This window comes from Coregonus clupeaformis, chromosome 15 (assembly GCF_020615455.1).
Source record: "Coregonus clupeaformis isolate EN_2021a chromosome 15, ASM2061545v1, whole genome shotgun sequence".
In the NCBI taxonomy this organism is placed as follows: Eukaryota; Metazoa; Chordata; class Actinopteri; order Salmoniformes; family Salmonidae; genus Coregonus; species Coregonus clupeaformis.
The window spans coordinates 50,157,980-50,176,768 of record NC_059206.1 but is presented as its reverse complement, the minus strand read 5'-3'; the positions used below and the strand labels follow the sequence as shown (position 1 = coordinate 50,176,768).

Here is an 18,789-nt window from a genome sequence, read left to right as displayed (position 1 = left end):
TGGGGTCATAGGCAGCATTCCTCCTCCTCCAAACAAGGCGAGTTGAGTTGATGCCAAAGAGCTCGATTTTGGTCTCATCTGACCACAACACTTTCACCCAGTTCTCCTCTGAATCATTCAGATGTTCATTGGCAAACTTCAGACGGGCCTGTAAATGTGCTTTCTTGAGCAGGGGGACCTTGCGGGCACTGCAGGATTTCAGTCCTTCACAGCGTAGTGTGACTCCACGAGGTGAGATCTTGCATGGAGCCCCAGGCCGAGGGAGATTGACAGTTATTTTGTGTTTCTTCCATTTGCGAATAATCGCACCAACTGTTGTCACCTTCTCACCAAGCTGCTTGGCGATGGTCTTGTAGCCAATTCCAGCCTTGTGTAGGTCTACAATCTTGTCCCTGACATCCTTGGAGAGCTCTTTGGTCTTGGCCATGGTGGAGAGTTTGGAATCTGATTGATTGATTACTTCTGTGGACAGGTGTCTTTTATACAGGTAACAAACTGAGATTAGGAGCACTCCCTTTAAGAGTGTGCTCCTAATCTCAGCTCGTTAACTGTATAAAAGACACCTGGGAGCCAGAAATCTTTCTGATTGAGAGGGGGTCAAATACTTATTTCCCTCATTAAAATGCAAATCAATTTATAACATTTTTGACATGCGTTTTTCTGGATTTTTTTGTTGTTATTCTGTCTCTCACTGTTCAAATAAACCTACCATTACAATTATAGACTGATCATTTCTTTGTCAGTGGGCAAATGTACAAAATCAGCAGGGGATCAAATACTTTTTTCCCTCCTGTACATTTAAACTCAGTTTTTCACAATTCCTGACATTTAATCCTAGTAAAAATTCCCTGTCTTAGGTCAATTTGGATCACCACTTTATTTTAAGAATGTGAAATGTCAGAATAATAGTAGAGAGAATGATTTATTTCAGATTTTATTTCTTTCATCACATTCCCAGTGGGTCAGAAGTGTACATACACTCAATTAGTATTTGGTAGCGTTGCCTTTAAATGGTTTGACTTGGGTCAAACATTTCGGGTAGCCTTCCACAAGCTTCCCACAATAAGTTGGGTGAATTTTGGCCCATTCCTCCTGACAGAGCTGGTGTAACTGAGTCAGGTTTGTAGGCCTCCTTGCTCGCACACACTTTTTCAGTTCTACCCACAAATGTTCTATAGGATTGAGGTCAGGGCTTTGTGAAGGCCACTCCAATACCTTGATTTTGTTGTCCTTAAGCCATTTTGCCACAATTTTGGAAGTATGCTTGAGGTCATTGTCCATTTGGAAAATCCATTTGCGACCAAGCTTTAATTTCCTGACTTATGTCTTTAGATGTTGCTTCAATGTATCCACATAATTTTACTTCCTCATGACGCCATCTATTTTGTGAAGTGCACCAGTCCCTCCTGCAGCAAAGCACCCCCACAGCATGATGCTGCCACCCCTGTGCTTCACGGTTAGGATGGAGTTCTTCGGCTTGCAAGCCGCCCCCTTTTTCCTCCAAATATAACGATGGTCATTATGGCCAAACAGTTCTATTTTTGTTTCATCAGACCAGAGGACATTTCTCCAAAAAAGTATGATCTTTGTCCCCATGTGCAGTTACAAACCGTAGTCTGGCTTTTTTATGGAGGTTTTGGAGCAGTGGCTTCTTCCTTGCTGAGCGGCCTTTCAGGTTATGTCGATATAGGACTTGTTTTACTGTGGATATAGATAATTTTGTACCTGTTTCCTCCAGCATCTTCACAAGGTCCTTTGCTGTTGTTCTGGGATTGATTTGCACTTTTCGCACCAAAGTACGTTAATCTCTAGGAGACAGAACGCGTCTCCTTCCTGAGAGGTATGACGGCTGCGTGGTCCCATGGTGTTTATACTTACGTACTATTGTTTGTACAGATGAACGTGGTACCTTCAGGCGTTTGGAAATTGCTGCCAAGGATGAACCAGACTTGTGGAGGTCTACAATTTGTTTTCTGAGGTCTTGGCTGATTTCTTTTCATTTTCCAATGATGTCAAGCAAAGAGGCACTGAGTTTGAAGGTAGGCCTTCAAATACATCCACAGGTACACCTCCAATTGACTCAAATGATGTCAATTAGCCTATCAGAAGCTTCTAAAGCCATGACATCATTTTCTGGAATTTCCCAAGCTGTTTAAAGGCACAGTCAACTTAGTGTATGTAAACTTCTGACCCACTGGAATTGTGATACAGTGAATTATAAGTGAAATAATCTGTCTGTAAACAATTGTTGGAAAAATTACTTGTGTCATGCACAAAGTAGATGTCCTAACCGACTTTCCCAAACTATTGTTTGTTAACAAGACATTTGTGGAGTGGTTGAAAAACGAGTTTTAATGATGCCAACCTAAGTGAATGTAAACTTCCGACTACAACTGTATATGCCATACACAGGAGGCTGCTGAGGGGAGGATGGTTCATAATAATGGCTGGAACAGAGGGAATGGAATGGCACCAATTTGATCTATTTGATACAATTCCACTCATTCTGCTCCAGCTATTACCACGAGTCCGTCCTCCCCAATTAAGGTGCCACCAACCTCCTGTGATGCCATACATACAATATACAGTATGTATATCATTATGGCTGTATACCTATGGCTGTGGTATGGAGCTTAGTGACTCACCTTCTATGAAGTCTGATGGTGAGTAGACCTTGGTGGTCCGGCCTTTGTCTGCTCCGTCTCGGGGTGTGTTGAGGCTCCGCAGGGCTGTCTCCAGCGCTTCACTCAGCTCATCCCTCCGGTCCTTCCTCACGGGCTTCTCCTCAGGGTGCCTTGTCAGGCCCATCTCCAGCTGGTACACCCTCTGCAGGGTGAAGCTCTCAAAGGGCACCACGGTGTACTCATTGGGTAGTCTAGTACCCTGGTGGACCTCCGCCCGGCCCAGCTGACTGCGAAGGAACTCCTGGAGGTCTGCGTGGCTCCTGTCAGCCCCTGGCCCCTGGCCCCCCTCCCCGAGAGTACCTCCTCCTGGGGACTGGCTGCCCTGGCCTCTCCCTGCCGCCCGCTCCATTGTGTCTTGGACTCCTTTGAGCTGCTCACTACGCTCCTGCAGTGCTTCTTTTAACTGGGCGATCTGTTTCTTCAGACTCGCCATATGTAGCTTGTGCTGCTCCTCACGCTCCACTAGCATGGCCTGGTAGCCCTCCCACCCCGGGGGTCCGCTCTGAGCCGCCCCTGTGCCCCCTGCTGCCCCGACTCTCAGCCCGGGGCGTGGCAGGGCATGGCTCACCAGGTTGTCCTCAGAGTGGGGGCTGCAGGTCATGACGTAGAGGAGGGACAGAGAGCAGCACACTAGGACCAGCAGCACGCCCACACGGGACACCCAGGCCAGCAGACCCCTCCGCAGCATCCCGCTATCACCCCTCGGATCCAGGGATACACACACACTCACGTTACTCTCCGGCAGTCTCACCGCCCACTAAAATATGATTGTCTGTGTGATAGTTATTAATGTCTGACTAACCAGAGAAGATCCACCTGAATGATCATTTGGGCCATTATATGGGTAGTCTCAACATTGCTCATACCATTGCCTGGATTCCTCATCCGTATGTTTGTGGTCAAGGGTGAGGCCCATTGGTCACGTCTCCTTCCCCCCTGGCTGGGGCCCAGTAAGGTTCTTAGAGGTCCAGAACCTGGCAATTTCTATTTCCGATCCGGTCATTGGTAACAGACGCCATTCATCAGTGACTCACATCACATATGGTCCCACTACTTTCTCTGTGCACCCTGCTCTTTCCTTCCTGTCTGATGCTGCTGTTGCATTACAGGCCCCTGAGATAATGTCTGTCTGGGATTTGATGTTTATTCCACTGGACTCATGTTTAGGGATGATGACACATTATTTGTCCTCCTGGACCTGATTGAGTAAAGTGCACAGAGGAGTGAGAACACAAACCACATCCCTTAAAAGAAGGTGAATGAACATCCATGGTCGTTTGCAGTTTCTTCATGATGTATATCTCTTCCATGAGTCGCCTTCTGGAGAGATAGCGAGAGAGAGAGAGAGAGAGAGAGAGAGAGAGAGAGAGAGAGAGAGAGAGAGAGAGAGAGAGAGAGAGAGAGAGAGAGAGGGACACAGAGAGAGTGGGAGAGAGAGTGGGAGAGAGAGGGACAGAGATAGAGAGAGCAAGTGAGCGAGCGACAGAGCGAGTGAGATAGCGAGAGAGAGAGAGAGAGAGAGAGAGAGAGTGAGATAGCGAGAGAGAGAGAGAGAGAGAGAGAGAGAGAGAGAGAGAGAGAGAGAGAGAGAGAGGGACAGAGAGTGAGCGAGAGAGGGACAGAGAGGGACACAGAGAGAGTGGGAGAGAGAGTGGGAGAGAGAGAGAGCGAGTGAGCGAGCGACAGAGCGAGAGATAGCGAGAGAGAGAGAGAGAGTGAGCGAGAGAGAGAGAGAGAGAGTGACAGAGAGTGAGCGAGAGGGACAGAGAGAGAGAGAACGAGTGGAGAGAGAGAGAGAGAGAGAGAGTGAGCGAGTGAGAGAGAGAGTGAGATAGCGAGAGAGAGAGAGAGAGGGACAGAGAGTGAGCGAGAGAGGGACAGAGAGAGAGAGAACGAGTGGAGAGAGAGAGAGTGAGCGAGTGAGAGAGAGAGAGTGAGATAGCGAGAGAGAGAACGAGAGAGAGGGACAGAGAGTGAGCGAGAGAGGGACAGAGAGAGAGAGAGCGAGTGGAGAGAGAGAGAGAGTTATAACTCAGTTGGTGTGAAAGCACAGTTAAGGTTTATGAGTATATGATATCATCATCACCATCATTAACATCCCATAGTCATCATAATCGATTTCTTCAATCTCCTTCATCTAGACATATGCCTTGGTATGAGATTGCTTGGCTCTCTGAAAATGAAGAGCTTCACTTTGTGGTAAATCTCTCCATATGCTGCAGTATAAATCTGTGACGTCTTAATAGTCATAAACCTGGGAGGGCTAGACGTCTGCATGAGGTCTAATACATGTCTATTGCATGAGAATATAGGGAAGGAAAATAGTTTCAGTATCTAACTCAGATTAGAAAACATGCCACACAATTTTCTAATGTTTATTTTAATATGAACTGAAAGCATGGGTTTCTACCTAGCGACTCAGCCAAGCCAAGCAAAGCATTCCCCAATCCCTTTAACTGCTGAATAACAATGTTGTCAGTGATGACAGTGTGACGCTATGGAGGCTGTTCTAAAAGCATTAAGGACTGTAGATGTATGTGGACACTTCTACCGGCCTGTCCTCTCACTGTGGAACAACGGGATCAGTAGAAGACAAGCAAACACAAAACAAGCAAGCAAATGGGCCATTTACAAACCCACACAAACTCTCTCTCTCTTTATCTCTGTCTCTCTCGCTCTCTCATCCTCAAGCAAATTTCCTTAATCACATGAAGGAAGACTGTATGGACAGAGACAGAAAAAGACTGCTTGCCTGTTTACATGCCTGTGTGCACGTGTGTTGTACAGGTGATGGTTTATTTGTGTGTGATGTGCACGATGGAAGCACGGGTCCACGTGTGTTTGTGAATGTAGTTAGTGTGTCTGTAAGTCGCTCTGGATAAGAGCGTCTGCTAAATGACTTACATGTAAATGTATGTGTATCTCCCTGTTGACTCACCACACAAGTATCTCTTTTATAGGCTCAATGCAGCCTGCTACTAATGAAAGGACCAGTTATGTCAGCACTGAATACTGGGCTGTATAGGTCCTGTGCTCTGTGTCTGGGCTGCTGGCTCAAACCAGTTGCTGATGTTTACGTAAGCATTTACGAAATGGATTATGTACTGATTATGAATGCATTGTGTAGGGATTATGAATGTGTTATGTACGTAGATACCCTTGAAAAAAAGTTATCAGATGACTTTGGCCTTCCTGTGACAGCACCATGGCTACATCTCAATAATCTAAAGTGGCTTCCTCCTCTTGTCTGCTCTCCTTCATCGATGCTGGTCTGAGATTGACTGCATAAGTGAAAACAATGTGGGGATGCCTGAATTATAGGAATGAATTTTCACCTGCCTGGTTATGTTATAAACTGCAAAGGAGACGAGAGGATGTGACGTTAGACTATTGAGACGTAGCCTACCCGATGAGTCCATAGCCTGTAATTACCAGGCATCCTTCCAGCAGCACAGAGATTCCCACCCACAGAGCCAGGGACTGGGGTTGGGAGGAGAGACTGAATTAATGGTGACTCACAGCCAAATCACTGACTCTCACTGACTGTGGATTGATTCATGTTTGTCATTTGACTCCCCAAGGGAATGGACAGGGCTGTCATACCAGAATATATAACCTCTAAATCATATTATGGGATGATGTGTTCTTCTCTACCATTCATAATTAAATGACGATTTATTATTAAATTACACCATCATCATACTGATTCTATCTGTATTTAGTACTGTACACAGACCACAATGTAACCCTCATGTGAAACTCAAATAAAAAGATAATTACGAAAAGTAACATCTGAAGAACATCTACTCCTACTTCTGAGACCTCGGGTAATTTGTCAACTGAGCTAACCTCTAAGTCTTGTCTTAATTTCCAGCTGAAGTAAAACAAACTGACATTGTATTGCAGTCAGGAAATGATGTGACTTTTTTCTTTACAGAGATATGTAACTGTGGTGATACAGTTTAGATGAGTTTAGCGAGGTTTCTATCACCTCTGATTTGTGCTGTTGTACATAAATAGTTACGTACCACTGTGGGTTCTGTCTTGTAGTTACAGCTGTTACTTCTGCTAATGTTTCTGACTCTCTTCCTGTATTTGCATGACTATAAGAGTGATTAGTTTGTTCCTTTGGAGCAGTAGAGACCGATTCCATCAAACCTAACTTTGTCATGTTTATGCAGAATCTTTCATTACGCAGTTGCTAAATCTGAATCATTATATGATCATTACGCAAACAGTGTTTATAAATATGTATAAACGTTTGCATACAAATGTAGAAATGCAGAAGTGCACTGACCGGATTTAACATTTCCTTATCTGACTGAGCTATGATAAATGGTGTAATTTTCCTCTCAGAGGACTTGCATTCACTCTGAAAGACAGAAACAGATAGAGAGCGAGACAGACAGAGAAAAACGGATTGAAAGAGAGCGAGAGAGGAAAAAGAGGGAGCGACAGAAAAGAGAGAGGTGAGGTGGTGAGTCGGACGGGCGTTGATCAGAGGGGGACGCCTCCTGTGTTCAACTCTGAGCAGCATCTGGTTTTGACACAGAAATTACGTCCCCTGTTAGAGCGGCTTCCTGGGTACATTGGTGGTGGAGTGGCATGGGAAAGTGCTCACCGTTCTGTGGGTGGGAGGGAGACGGTGGTGTGTGTGTGTTCACTGGGGCTACGTCAAACTAATATTTACATGTACCTGGGAGAGGGAAAGAGAGAGAGAGAGAGTGTGTGTTTGTTTGTGTGTGGGAGGGAGGGGGGGGGGGGGACAGAGGGTTCGCAGGGTGCCATTTATTATAAATAGTGACACATTTCTGGCCCATTCCCAGACAGCAGTCACAGTTATGCAGGAGAAATAACATCTCCTGAAACAGAGAAGAGAGGTTGGGGAGGTTTGGGGGGCAGGAGGGCTTCTGACAGCCTTGTTTTTCTCCTCAGTAGAAGAGAGTGTCTCTGTGAAGTGTGAAGTATTTGAGGTATGATTCTGTGGCAGTCTCACCTGTATCTCTGAAACTTGTGGTATTTCGGGTGTGCTAGGATGTGTCTGTAGCCTACTCCATGTTATTTGATGGCTCTGTCCTTGGTATCTTTGGTATCGGAGTGTTTTCTCTTTGCCTGTGTGTATGTTTATTATTGCATTTTCAATGATTTCTGTATTCTGGTATGCTTTGGTATTTCTCAATGTACAAACAGTAGTTCAATGTGTGACTGTGTGTGTGTACACACGTGCGTTACTAAATACATGAACCTAGAATGTACAAATATTTACCATAGTGATAATTTCAACAAGATGCAGTCGTTACATACATCCCCGTAAGGCATAAGCAGTGGTCGGTCTGTAATCACTAGAAACAAGAAAATTAACCATAGAAACACACCACACGGCATGCTTCTGACCCTATAAAAACCTCAGTGATCTCTATATTTCTTCTGTTATTTTCCTCTGGGTCACTTCCCTTAGGGAATGTACATAGGCTTTTACAGTGAATCTGTCTGAACTGGTCATGGTAAAAAGGGGATGTTCTACTGTGACATACAGTAAAAGCTCCAGGTGGGGCTGCCGGGCCGCGCCCCTAGTTTCACTGCCTTTCCATAACCCCACCATTAGGTTCATCCCAGTGAGAGAGGAGGAGAGCACACAAAACCAGTCCCAGATGTTATTGGAGAGCAGTCCTGGGTGCACGTTTCGGACCAAGTTTGGGAAATCCTGCTTTAGAGAGAAGGAAAAATTAGAGAGGGGATGGCGGAAAGGGTTAGAGGAAGAAAGAGATAGGGGGAGAGAGAGCTAGAGGTAGAGTGATACATAGAGAGAGAGAAAGAGAGGGAGGGTTAGAGGTAGAGTGATACATAGAGAGGGTTAGAGGTAGAGAAGGGGCTTTTTGATGTCCCTCTGGCCCTCAGGTGATTCTCCCTCCCCTTAATTAGGCTTACTGGTAGCTGGTTTCCTCAGTACCAGGCCCAAGCCGGATCCTACCCTACCCCACCCGCCATCTGGCCCACTCAGCTCTTAAAAACTCCATCTGTTCTGCTACACACTAAACACATCTCTCAGTTACACACTACATCTATCTATCAATCTACATACAAAAGCACACATTGACATACTTACAACAAAGCCACAAAGTATTTAAAAAGGTAGACCTATACCCTATACTTAGTCAACACAAAAGACAACATAACGTTATACCTGGGTATTGAAACATTCACTGTGTACTTTCACATTCTTCCAGATGCTCACAACTTGCCTCCACTAGGCTACGTCTCTATAGGTTCTACAAAAAGTGCAAGTAGTTCTGCATGTGCATTGCTGTGAAAAAGTATTTGCTCCCTTGCTGATTTTCTCTATTTTTGCATATTTTTTTATACTGAATGTTATCAGATCTTCAACCAAAACCTAATATTAGATATAGGAAAGTTTACAAAAAAAAAAAAAAATGGATACTTATTTAATTTAATTAACAAAGTTATGCAACACCCAATTCCCCTGTGTGAAAAAGTAATTGCCCATTACACTCAATAACTGGTTGTGCCACCTTTAGCTGCAATGACTGCAACCAAACGCTTCCTGTATTTGTTCATCAGTCTCTAACATCGCAGTGGAGGAATTTTGGCCCACTCTTCCATTCCAAAACTTAAAATGTGTTGCTTTTTAACCATTTTCATGTACACTTGATTGTGTGTTTTGGATCATTGTCTTGCTGCATGACCCAGCTGCACTTCAGCTTCAGCTCACAGACGAATGGCCTGACATTCTCGTGTAGAAAGCTGACTCAAGTTTGCCAAAAAGCACCTGGAAGCACATGGATGATCATCAAGACTCTTGGAAGAATGTTCTATAGACAGATGAGTCAAAAGTATAACTTTATGGATGACATGGGTCCCTTTATGCTTGGCGAAAAGCAAACATTGCATTCCACAGTAAGAACCTTATACCAACAGTCAAGCATGGTGGTGGTAGTGAGATGGTTTGGGGACGCTTTGCTGCCTCAAGACCTGGATGACTTGCCTTAATAGAAGGAACTATGAATTCTGTTCTGTATCAGAGAATTCTACAGGAGAATGTCAGGCCATCCGTCTGTGAGCTGAAGCTGAAGCGCAGCTGGGTCATGCAGCAAGACAATGATCCAAAACACACAATCAAGTCTACATAAAAATGGCTAAAAAGCAACACATTTGAGGTTTTGGAATGGCCTAGTCAGACCTAATCTCAATTGAGATGTTGTGGCAGGACTTGAAAGGAGCAGTTCATACTTGAAAACCCACAAATGTGGCTAAGTTAAAGCAGTTCTGCATGGAAGAGTGGGCCAAAATTCCTCCACAGTGATGTGAGAGACCGTTTGGTTGCAGTCATTGCAGCTAAAGGTGGCACAAACAGTTATTGAGTGTAAGGGGGCAATTACTTTTCACACAGAGGCATTGGGTGTTGCATAACTTTGTTTATGAAATAAATGAAATAAGCATGTAATTGTTGTGTTATTTGTTCACTCAGGTTCCCTTTATCTAATATTAGGTTTTGGTTGAAGATCTGATAACATTCAGTATCAAAAATATGCAAAGGTTGAGAAAATTAGAAAGGGGGCAAATACTTTTCCACAGCACCGTAAGTACTAATCTATATTTGCCTAAAACAAACAATGGTAATCGAACCATAACAACTATAAAATTGCCTTTCATAAAACAATGCACAGATGAGGAAAATTAGAAGGCACATCCGTAGTGCATCACAATAAAAAAGCCACAATGTTTTTAATACTGCACACAATCCATCCCTCTAATTACAACTGTTTAAATAATGTGTGAGAAGGGATAGCTGGGTTTGATTTCAGTGTCTCTGGGCCTCAAACCCCACATCCTGCTGTCTTCTGGTTAAACTAGTGTCTTAAAAAGGTATTTACTTCCTTCCTATGTCCTTCAACCAGACAAGTCTTTTTAGTCTATTAGTGGGTTCTTAGAGTAGCAATGTAATGTTGTTCCTCTAGTCCCCTCAAACTCAACTCTAGACCTTGAAGGAAGTTCCACTGTGTTTTTTCATTGTTCCCGTCTAGTTAGGGACCCTCAGTGCCTTTGCACTCACCACCCATGTCCAATGACTGCCTGATAACACATTAACTCATCCAACATGACCATCTAGCCTCAGGTCTAGATCTCATCTGCACAGATGGCATGGCTGTATGACACTCACAAAGACATGCACACAAGGTCGCACGCACGCACACACAAACACCCACACACTTCTTTCCCCTCCGCTTTCCAGCTGCCCGTGAAAAACATGATGGACCGGATTTCTGGCGAATTAAAGCGCAGAATCCAGCGACCTTATCCAAGAAAATGGTGTAAGACTTTGGCCAGCAGAGCCAGCCTCTTATTAGATCCACAAGCTGGAGACCTCTGTCCTCCTGTGTGATGTCCAACAGACAAAGGGGCTCACACTGGAGATTAGGGGGGGGGGGGCTTATTTTGGAATAGGATCAGTGAGTGGAGCCAGTGTGGATACATGAGGACTTGACTGGTAGCCAGGACTACTGGTGACATAATACAATGAGAGGTGGAGTTAGTAGTTAGTGTATGTGGCCAGGGCTGGTGTGTGTGCTGGGTCGATGAGGACGACTCATCCTCTGATATCTGGTCATTATGGAGACATACAGTATCTCTGTGGAGAACACATTACTACTGAGATATGACATGATCATCATGAACACGTGATGAATCACCCTGGCTAGATGGACTCATAATGTATATCCCAAATGGCACCCTGTTTCCTATATAGTGCACTACTACCCATTGGGCCCTGGTCAAAAGTAGTGCACTACATAGGGAATACGTTTGGGACTACGTTTATTAGGTACACCCATCTAGTACCGGGTTGGACACCCCTTTGCCTCCAGAACAGGCTGACTTCTTCGGGGCATGGAAATGTTGCTCAATTGGTAGCAAGGGACCTAACGTGTGCCAGGAAAACATTCCCCACACCATTACACCACCGTCATCAGCCTGTACCATTGACACCAGGCAGGATGGGGCCATGGACTCATGCTGCTTATGCCAAATCCTGACTCTGCCATCAACATGGCGCAACAGGAACTGGGATTCGTCGGAGCACATCATTAACGTGAAAAGGGTGGTGCACCTAATGGCTAGATGGACTGTACTTCAGAAAGAAGATGACTGACACCTGATCTGTGTAACATGAGCTAAATGTCACGTGGCACCACCAGCAGGTCAGTAGAGGACTAACTAGTGAATATTTCACACAGTAAACAGCAGAACATCTCTAACAGATGGACATTGGATGCAGACATATAATGTATTGTGGTATTGAGCATCTCAATAAGGTAAACCATACCCTCCTAAACAGAAAGTTAAGTGGAGAACATACATACATGGGCATTAATATAGAGTTGGTCCCCCCTTTGCTGCTATAACAGCCTCCACACTTCTGGGAAGGCTTTCCACTAAATGTTGGAAAATTGCTGCGTGGACTTGCTTCCATTCAGCCACAAGAGCATTAGTGAGGTTGGGCACTGATGTTGGGCAATTAGGCCTGGCTTGCAGTCGGCGTTCCAATTCATCCCAAAAGTGTCCGATGTGGTTGAGGTCAGGGCTCTGTGCAGGCCAGTCAAGTTCTTCCGCACCGATCTCGACAAACCATTTCTGACTTCGCTTTGTGCACAGGGGCATTGTCATGCTTAAACAGGAAAGGACCTTCCCCAAACTGTTCCCACAACGTTGGAAGCACAGAATCGTCTAGAATGTCATTGTACGCTGTAGCATTAAGATTTCCCTTCACTGGAATTAAGGGGCCTTGCCCGAACCATGGAAAATAGCCCCAGACCATTATTCCTCCTCCACAAAACTTTACAGTTGGCACTGTGCATTCGGGCAGGTAGCGTTCTCCTGGCATCCGCCAAACCCAGATTCGTACATCGGACTGCCAGATGGTGAAGCGTGATTTATCACTCCAGAGAACACGTTTCCACTGCTCCAGAGTCCAATGGCGGCGAGCTTTACACCACTCCAGCTGACGCTTGGCATTGCGCATGGGGATCATAGGCTTGTGTGCGGTTGCTCGGCCATGGAAACCCATTTCACAAAGCTCCCGACGAACAGTTATTGTGCTGACATTGCTTCCAGGCTCCCGACGAACAGTTCTTGTGCTGACATTGCTTCCAGAGGCAGTTTGGAACTCGGTAGTGAGTGTTGCAACTGAGGACAGACAATTTTTACGCACTACGCGCTTCAGCACTCGGCGGTCCTGTTTTGTGAGCTTGTGTGGCCTACCACTTCGCGGCTGAGTCGTTGTTGCTCCTAGACGTTTCCGCTTCACAATAACAGCACTTACAGTTGACCAGGGCAGCTCTAGCAGGGCAGAAATCTGACGAAGTGACTAGTTGGAAAGGTGGCAGTGCACACACTAAATAATTCATAAAAAATACATTTAAATCAATCCCAGTTGTGTTTTTCGTGGTCTGGAAAACACCAGCATCTTTTTTGGACAAATATTTTAGCAATGAGGGACTTTACCCAAACTTTCCTGATTAAAACCAAGCTCCTGAATTATAAGAGAGCAGAATTGCGGCTATAGGCTATAAGAGGTCTGATGTTGTGATGTGGTGAAACAGAACCCCGGGCCTGTCACAGTTCCCTCAGCCAGAACCCAAAAGCAGACCAGGACAAGGAGAGTTGAACGAAGGTGAGGGTTTATTAGATACGACAACAGGTGCAGTATAATCCAGAGACAGAGCGGGCGGCGTGGTTGAGTAGTTGGGGGTGCAGTCTGGGTCCAGTGATGGCTCGGCAGCCGCCGACCATCAGGCAGAGGTGGGGTGAAGGTTCCGGACGTGTGACTGCAGGTGGAACAAAAACGGAGGTAAGAACACAAAAACTCAACAAAGTACAAAATAACAAAACTCACGCAAGATACTCTTGAGCTGATACACAGTACACCTACTGTTCATGGCTAACGATCCGGCAGGAACTGGATGTTGGGCCAGAGCCTAAGAAAGGTGCTGATTAGGCCCAGGTGTGCAGATTGCTAATAGGAAGCAGGTGCGGAAACCAGAGCGCTCCCGGAGCGTTCCCGAACCTCGGGAAACTGGAGATTACGACCAGACCCCGACTCAGACAGCCGGGATCGTTACAGTACCCCCCTCCGACGAACGCCACCGGGCGGACTCCCCGGAGCGCCAGGATGGAGGCGGTAAAAGTCCCTGATGAGATCCGCATCTAGGACCTGTCGCCGCGGAATCCAACTCCTCTCTTCAGGACCATACCCCTCCCAGTCCACGAGATACTGGAAACCCCGGCCCCGCCGTCTGGAATCCATAATGCGACGCACCGTGTAGGCAGGACCACCTCCGATCATCCGAGGAGGAGGAGGAGGAGGCGGAGGAGGCAACAGAGGACTGAGGAAGACAGGCTTGAGGCAGGAGACATGAAAGGTGGGATGGACTCTGAGCGTCCTCGGTAGTTTGAGTCGCACTGCCACTGGATTGATCACCTTCTCCACCACAAACGGACCAATAAACTTCGGTAACAACTTCCTAGACTCAGTCCGTAACGGAAGATCCCGTGTGGCCAACCAAACCCTATCTCCGATGGTATAGGTGGGAGCGGGGATCCGGCGACGATTCGCCTGGAGCTGATACCGGTCCGAACCTCTAAGGAGTGCCTTTCTGGCCCGATGCCAGGTCCGGTGGCAACGCCGAATATGGGCCTGAACAGAAGGCACTGAGAGCTCCTTCTCCTGAGAAGGGAACAGGGGAGGTTGGTAGCCATACAGGCACTGGAAGGGAGACATCCCAGTGGCAGATGTAGGGGAGAGTATTGTGGGCATACTCAACCCAAGGCAACTGAGAGGCCCAGGAGGTGGGGTTGGAAGAGACCAGACAGCGTAGCGTGGATTCCATCTTCTGGTTGGCTCTCTCCGCCTGACCATTGGATTGGGGGTGAAAACCAGATGTGAGACTGACTGTAGCTCCAATGGCCAAACAGAAGGACTTCCAGACAGCAGAGGTAAACTGAGGGCCACGGTCGGAAACGATATCACTGGGCAAACCGTGGACCCTGAAAACCTCCCTAACCAGGATCTCGGACGTCTCCGAGGCAGAGGGAAGCTTGGCAATAGGCACAAAGTGGGCGAACTTGCTGAATCTGTCCACGATAGTCAGAACGACCGTGTTCCCCTCAGAAGCGGGCAACCCCGTGACGAAGTCCAGGGCCAGATGCGACCATGGACGCCGGGGAATAGGAAGGGGATGAAGTAGTCCAGAGCTGGGCCGATTGGTACTCTTATTCTGCGCACACACTGGACAGGCAGCAACAAAACCCCGAGTATCCTCGGCCATGGCAGGCCACCAAAAACGTCTGCGAAGAAACGCCATAGTCCGAGCCACGCCGGGGTGACAAGCCATCTTGCTGGCGTGGGACCATTTGAGGACAGCAGGACGAACCGACTCAGGCACAAACAACCGACCGGGTGGACCGTTACCGGGACCGGGCTGAGTCCGAAGGGCCGCCAGCACCTCCTCCTCAATCTTCCACATCACTGCTCCCACGACGCAGTTCCGGGGGGAGAATAGTCTCGGTCTTGGACCCACTCTCCTCCGTCTTGGAGAACATCCGGGACAAGGCGTCCGCCTTGCCGTTCTTAGATCCAGGTCGGAACGTCAGGGCAAACTTGAATCGTCCGAAAAACAACGCCCACCTGGCCTGACGGGAGTTGAGACGTTTAGCCGATTGCACGTAAGCAAGATTCTTGTGGTCAGTCCAGACAATAAACGGTTGCTCCGCCCCCTCCAACCAGTGGCGCCACTCCTCCAAGGCAAGTCTCACCGCGAGAAGCTCCCGGTTACCCACATCGTAATTCCTCTCTGCAGGCGAAAGGCGACGAGAGTAGTAGGCGCAGGGATGGAGTTTACTGTCCGTGGAGCATCGCTGCGACAGGATGGCGCCAACTCCCACATCCGACGCGGCCACTTCAACGACGAACTGACGGGCCGTGTCCGGTTGAGAGAGAATCGGTGCGTTGGTGAATCGCCTCTTCAAATCCAGAAACGCACGATCCGCCTCCGGATTCCACTTGAAGGTCCTGATACTGGAAGTCAAGGCAGTTAATGGAGCGGCCACCCGGCTGTAATCCCGGATGAATCTGCGGTAGAAATTCGCAAACCCCAAAAATCTCTGGAGTTGCAATCTCGTACCGGGCTGGACCCATTCCAGAACCGCTCTAACCTTCTCCTGATCCATCCTAATCTCACCCCTGGAGATGATGTACCCGAGAAAGGATGTAGTGTGGGCGTGAAACTCGCACTTCTCGGCCTTCACGAACAGACGATTCTCCAACAATCGCTGCAGAACCTGCCGGACATGCTGGACGTGGTCGGAAGGTTCCTTCGAGAAGATCAGAATGTCATCCAGGTAAACAAACACGAAGAGACCGATCATATCTCTCAGGACGTCGTTCACCATACTCTGGAATACCGCTGGAGCATTGGTCAGTCCAAACGGCATCACCTGATACTCAAGTGACCCATCGGGTGTATTGAAACCCGTCAACCACTCGTCCCCCTCTCTGATCCGGACCAGGTGATACGCATTGCGTAGGTCTAGCTTGGTGAACACCGTAGCACCCTGTAAGGAGTCGAAGGCAGAACTCATCAAGGGCAGGGGATACTTGTTCTTGACCGTGATGTCATTCAACCCCCCGATAATCAATACACGGTCGAAGAGAGCCATCCTTCTTTCCCACAAAGAAGAATCCTGCCCCCAGGGGGTGATGACGAGGGACGAACGAGACCAGCAGCTAGGGACTCCTTGATGTAGGTCTCCAACGCCTCACGTTCAGGTCGGGAGATACTGTATAACCTTCCCTTGGGGTAGACAGCTCCAGGAACCAGGTTGATGGCACAATCATATGGTCGGTGGGGAGGAAGTGACAGAGCCTTCTGTTTACTGAAAACTTCCCCCAAATCGTGATATGTCTCGGGAACCAGGGACAAATCTGGGGGTTTAGCCTCAATCACCTGACTGGGAACCGAATGGGGGCAGGCAGTCTTGAGACAGTTAGCATGACAATCAAGGCTCCAACTCGTTACCTTGCCCGTCGCCCAATCGAACGTGGGATTGTGTTCCTTCAGCCAGGGGTATCCAAGGACCAGAGGAACATGGGAAGACGGCAGAATGAAAAATGAAATCATCTCCGAATGATTCCCCGACAACCGCATCTTAACCGGTTCAGTCCTCATCGTGATACGTGCCAGACTACTGCCGTTCAGAGTGGTCGCTTCAATGGCTTCCGGCAATTGCTCCTTGGAAAGCCCCAGCTGTTCCACCAACTCGGCATCAAGAAAGCTCCCATCGGCACCTGAATCGATAAAAGCGTTAAGCGCTAAGCTCTGATTCCTGTTCACAAGGGTAGCCGGGAAGCGGGGTCTGACAGAGGTACTGAGAGGTTGAAACTGGCTCGCTAAAAGTCCTCCCAACTTGAGCGAGCCGGGCAGTTTGACGACCGCCGGGAACAAGTGGAGATGTAATGTCCCGAGCGACCACAGTAGAGGCAGCAGTTGGTCTTACGTCTATGTTGACGCTCCTCCTTGGTTAACCCGTGCCGCCCCCACTTGCATGGGTTCAGAATCGGGAGAGAGGTCCTCTCTACTAATCCTTAGTGGTGGAGAATGATCGACGTGTTCTGGTCCACCACCCGATCCGACTGGGAACTGAGAAGCTGATCGATTGGACGGACCCCATTGCTTCTCCCTCCTTCGCTCTCGGACTCGATTATCCACCCGAATAGACAAGGCTACCAAGCTGTCCAGGTCACTAGGCTCCGGATAGGAGATCAACTCATCCTTGAGCTGCTCCGACAGGCCCTGGTAAAAGGCCGCTTGCAAAGACTCCTCGTTCCACCCACTCTCCACAGCCAACGTCTTGAACTCGATCACGAAGTCGGCCACGCTGCGAGTTCCTTGGTGAAGAGAAAACAGACGCCTAGCTGCGTCCCCTCCTCGGACGGAATGGTCGAAGAGCTTCCTCATCTCGGCCGTGAACCCCTGGTATGAAGCCATGCAGGGATCCTGTCGTTCCCAAACGGCTGAAGCCCACTCCAGCGCCGACCACGCAGCAACTCAATCAAAAAGGCTATCCTAGCCTTGTCAGTGGCATAAGAGTAGGGCTGTAGATCGAACACTAATCCACACTGCATAAGGAAGGAACGGCATCTTCCCAGCTCCCCTCATATTTATCCGGCGTCGGGACCTTGGGCTCACGGAGGGACACAACTTCAGAAGCGGCAGGCGAGATGGGTGAAACCGGTAGTGAGTCCTCCACCGGACACTGGCGTTGGTTCTGGACCTCCGTCAGGCCGGTAGAAAGGTTCCGAACTGACAACGCGATCTCCTGTAGTACCATGCTATGATGGCCCAACATCTTCTCCTGCTGGGTAATGGCATGGCGAACAGAGTCCAGGTCCGCTGGGTTCATAATTGGCCGGATCGTTCTGTCACAGTTCCCTCAGCCAGAACCCAAAAGCAGACCAGGACAAGGAGAGTTGAACGAAGGTGAGGGTTTATTAGATACGACAACAGGTGCAGTATAATCCAGAGACAGAGCGGGCGGCGTGGTTGAGTAGTTGGGGGTGCAGTCTGGGTCCAGTGATGGCTCGGCAGCCGCCGACCATCAGGCAGAGGTGGGGTGAAGGTTCCGGACGTGTGACTGCAGGTGGAACAAAAACGGAGGTAAGAACACAAAAACTCAACAAAGTACAAAATAACAAAACTCACGCAAGATACTCTTGAGCTGATACACAGTACACCTACTGTTCATGGCTAACGATCCGGCAGGAACTGGATGTTGGGCCAGAGCCTAAGAAAGGTGCTGATTAGGCCCAGGTGTGCAGATTGCTAATAGGAAGCAGGTGCGGAAACCAGAGCGCTCCCCGGAGCGTTCCCGAACCCTCGGGAAACTGGAGATTACGACCAGACCCCGACTCAGACAGCCGGGATCGTTACAGGGCCCAACCTAAATACCGACACTCAAGTCTCTCACAATATTCCCAATGAATCTCTTACTGCTAATCTCCCCAATAGTCATCAGAATTTAGCATGACATTAGG

General features: G+C 48.0%; 1 protein-coding gene across 1 annotated transcript in view; it reads right to left on the bottom strand.

Annotated features, from left to right (window-relative positions):
- LOC121582833 (chondroitin sulfate N-acetylgalactosaminyltransferase 1-like) overlaps positions 1–18,789 on the bottom strand; it is a 49,133-nt gene that overhangs the window by 24,563 nt on the left and 5,781 nt on the right. Inside the window, exon 2 of the mRNA XM_041898967.2 lies at positions 2,646–4,004. Coding sequence (XP_041754901.2) covers positions 2,646–3,372 — 727 coding nt within the window. The 5' untranslated portion in view covers positions 3,373–4,004. The remainder of the gene's footprint in view (positions 1–2,645; positions 4,005–18,789) is intronic.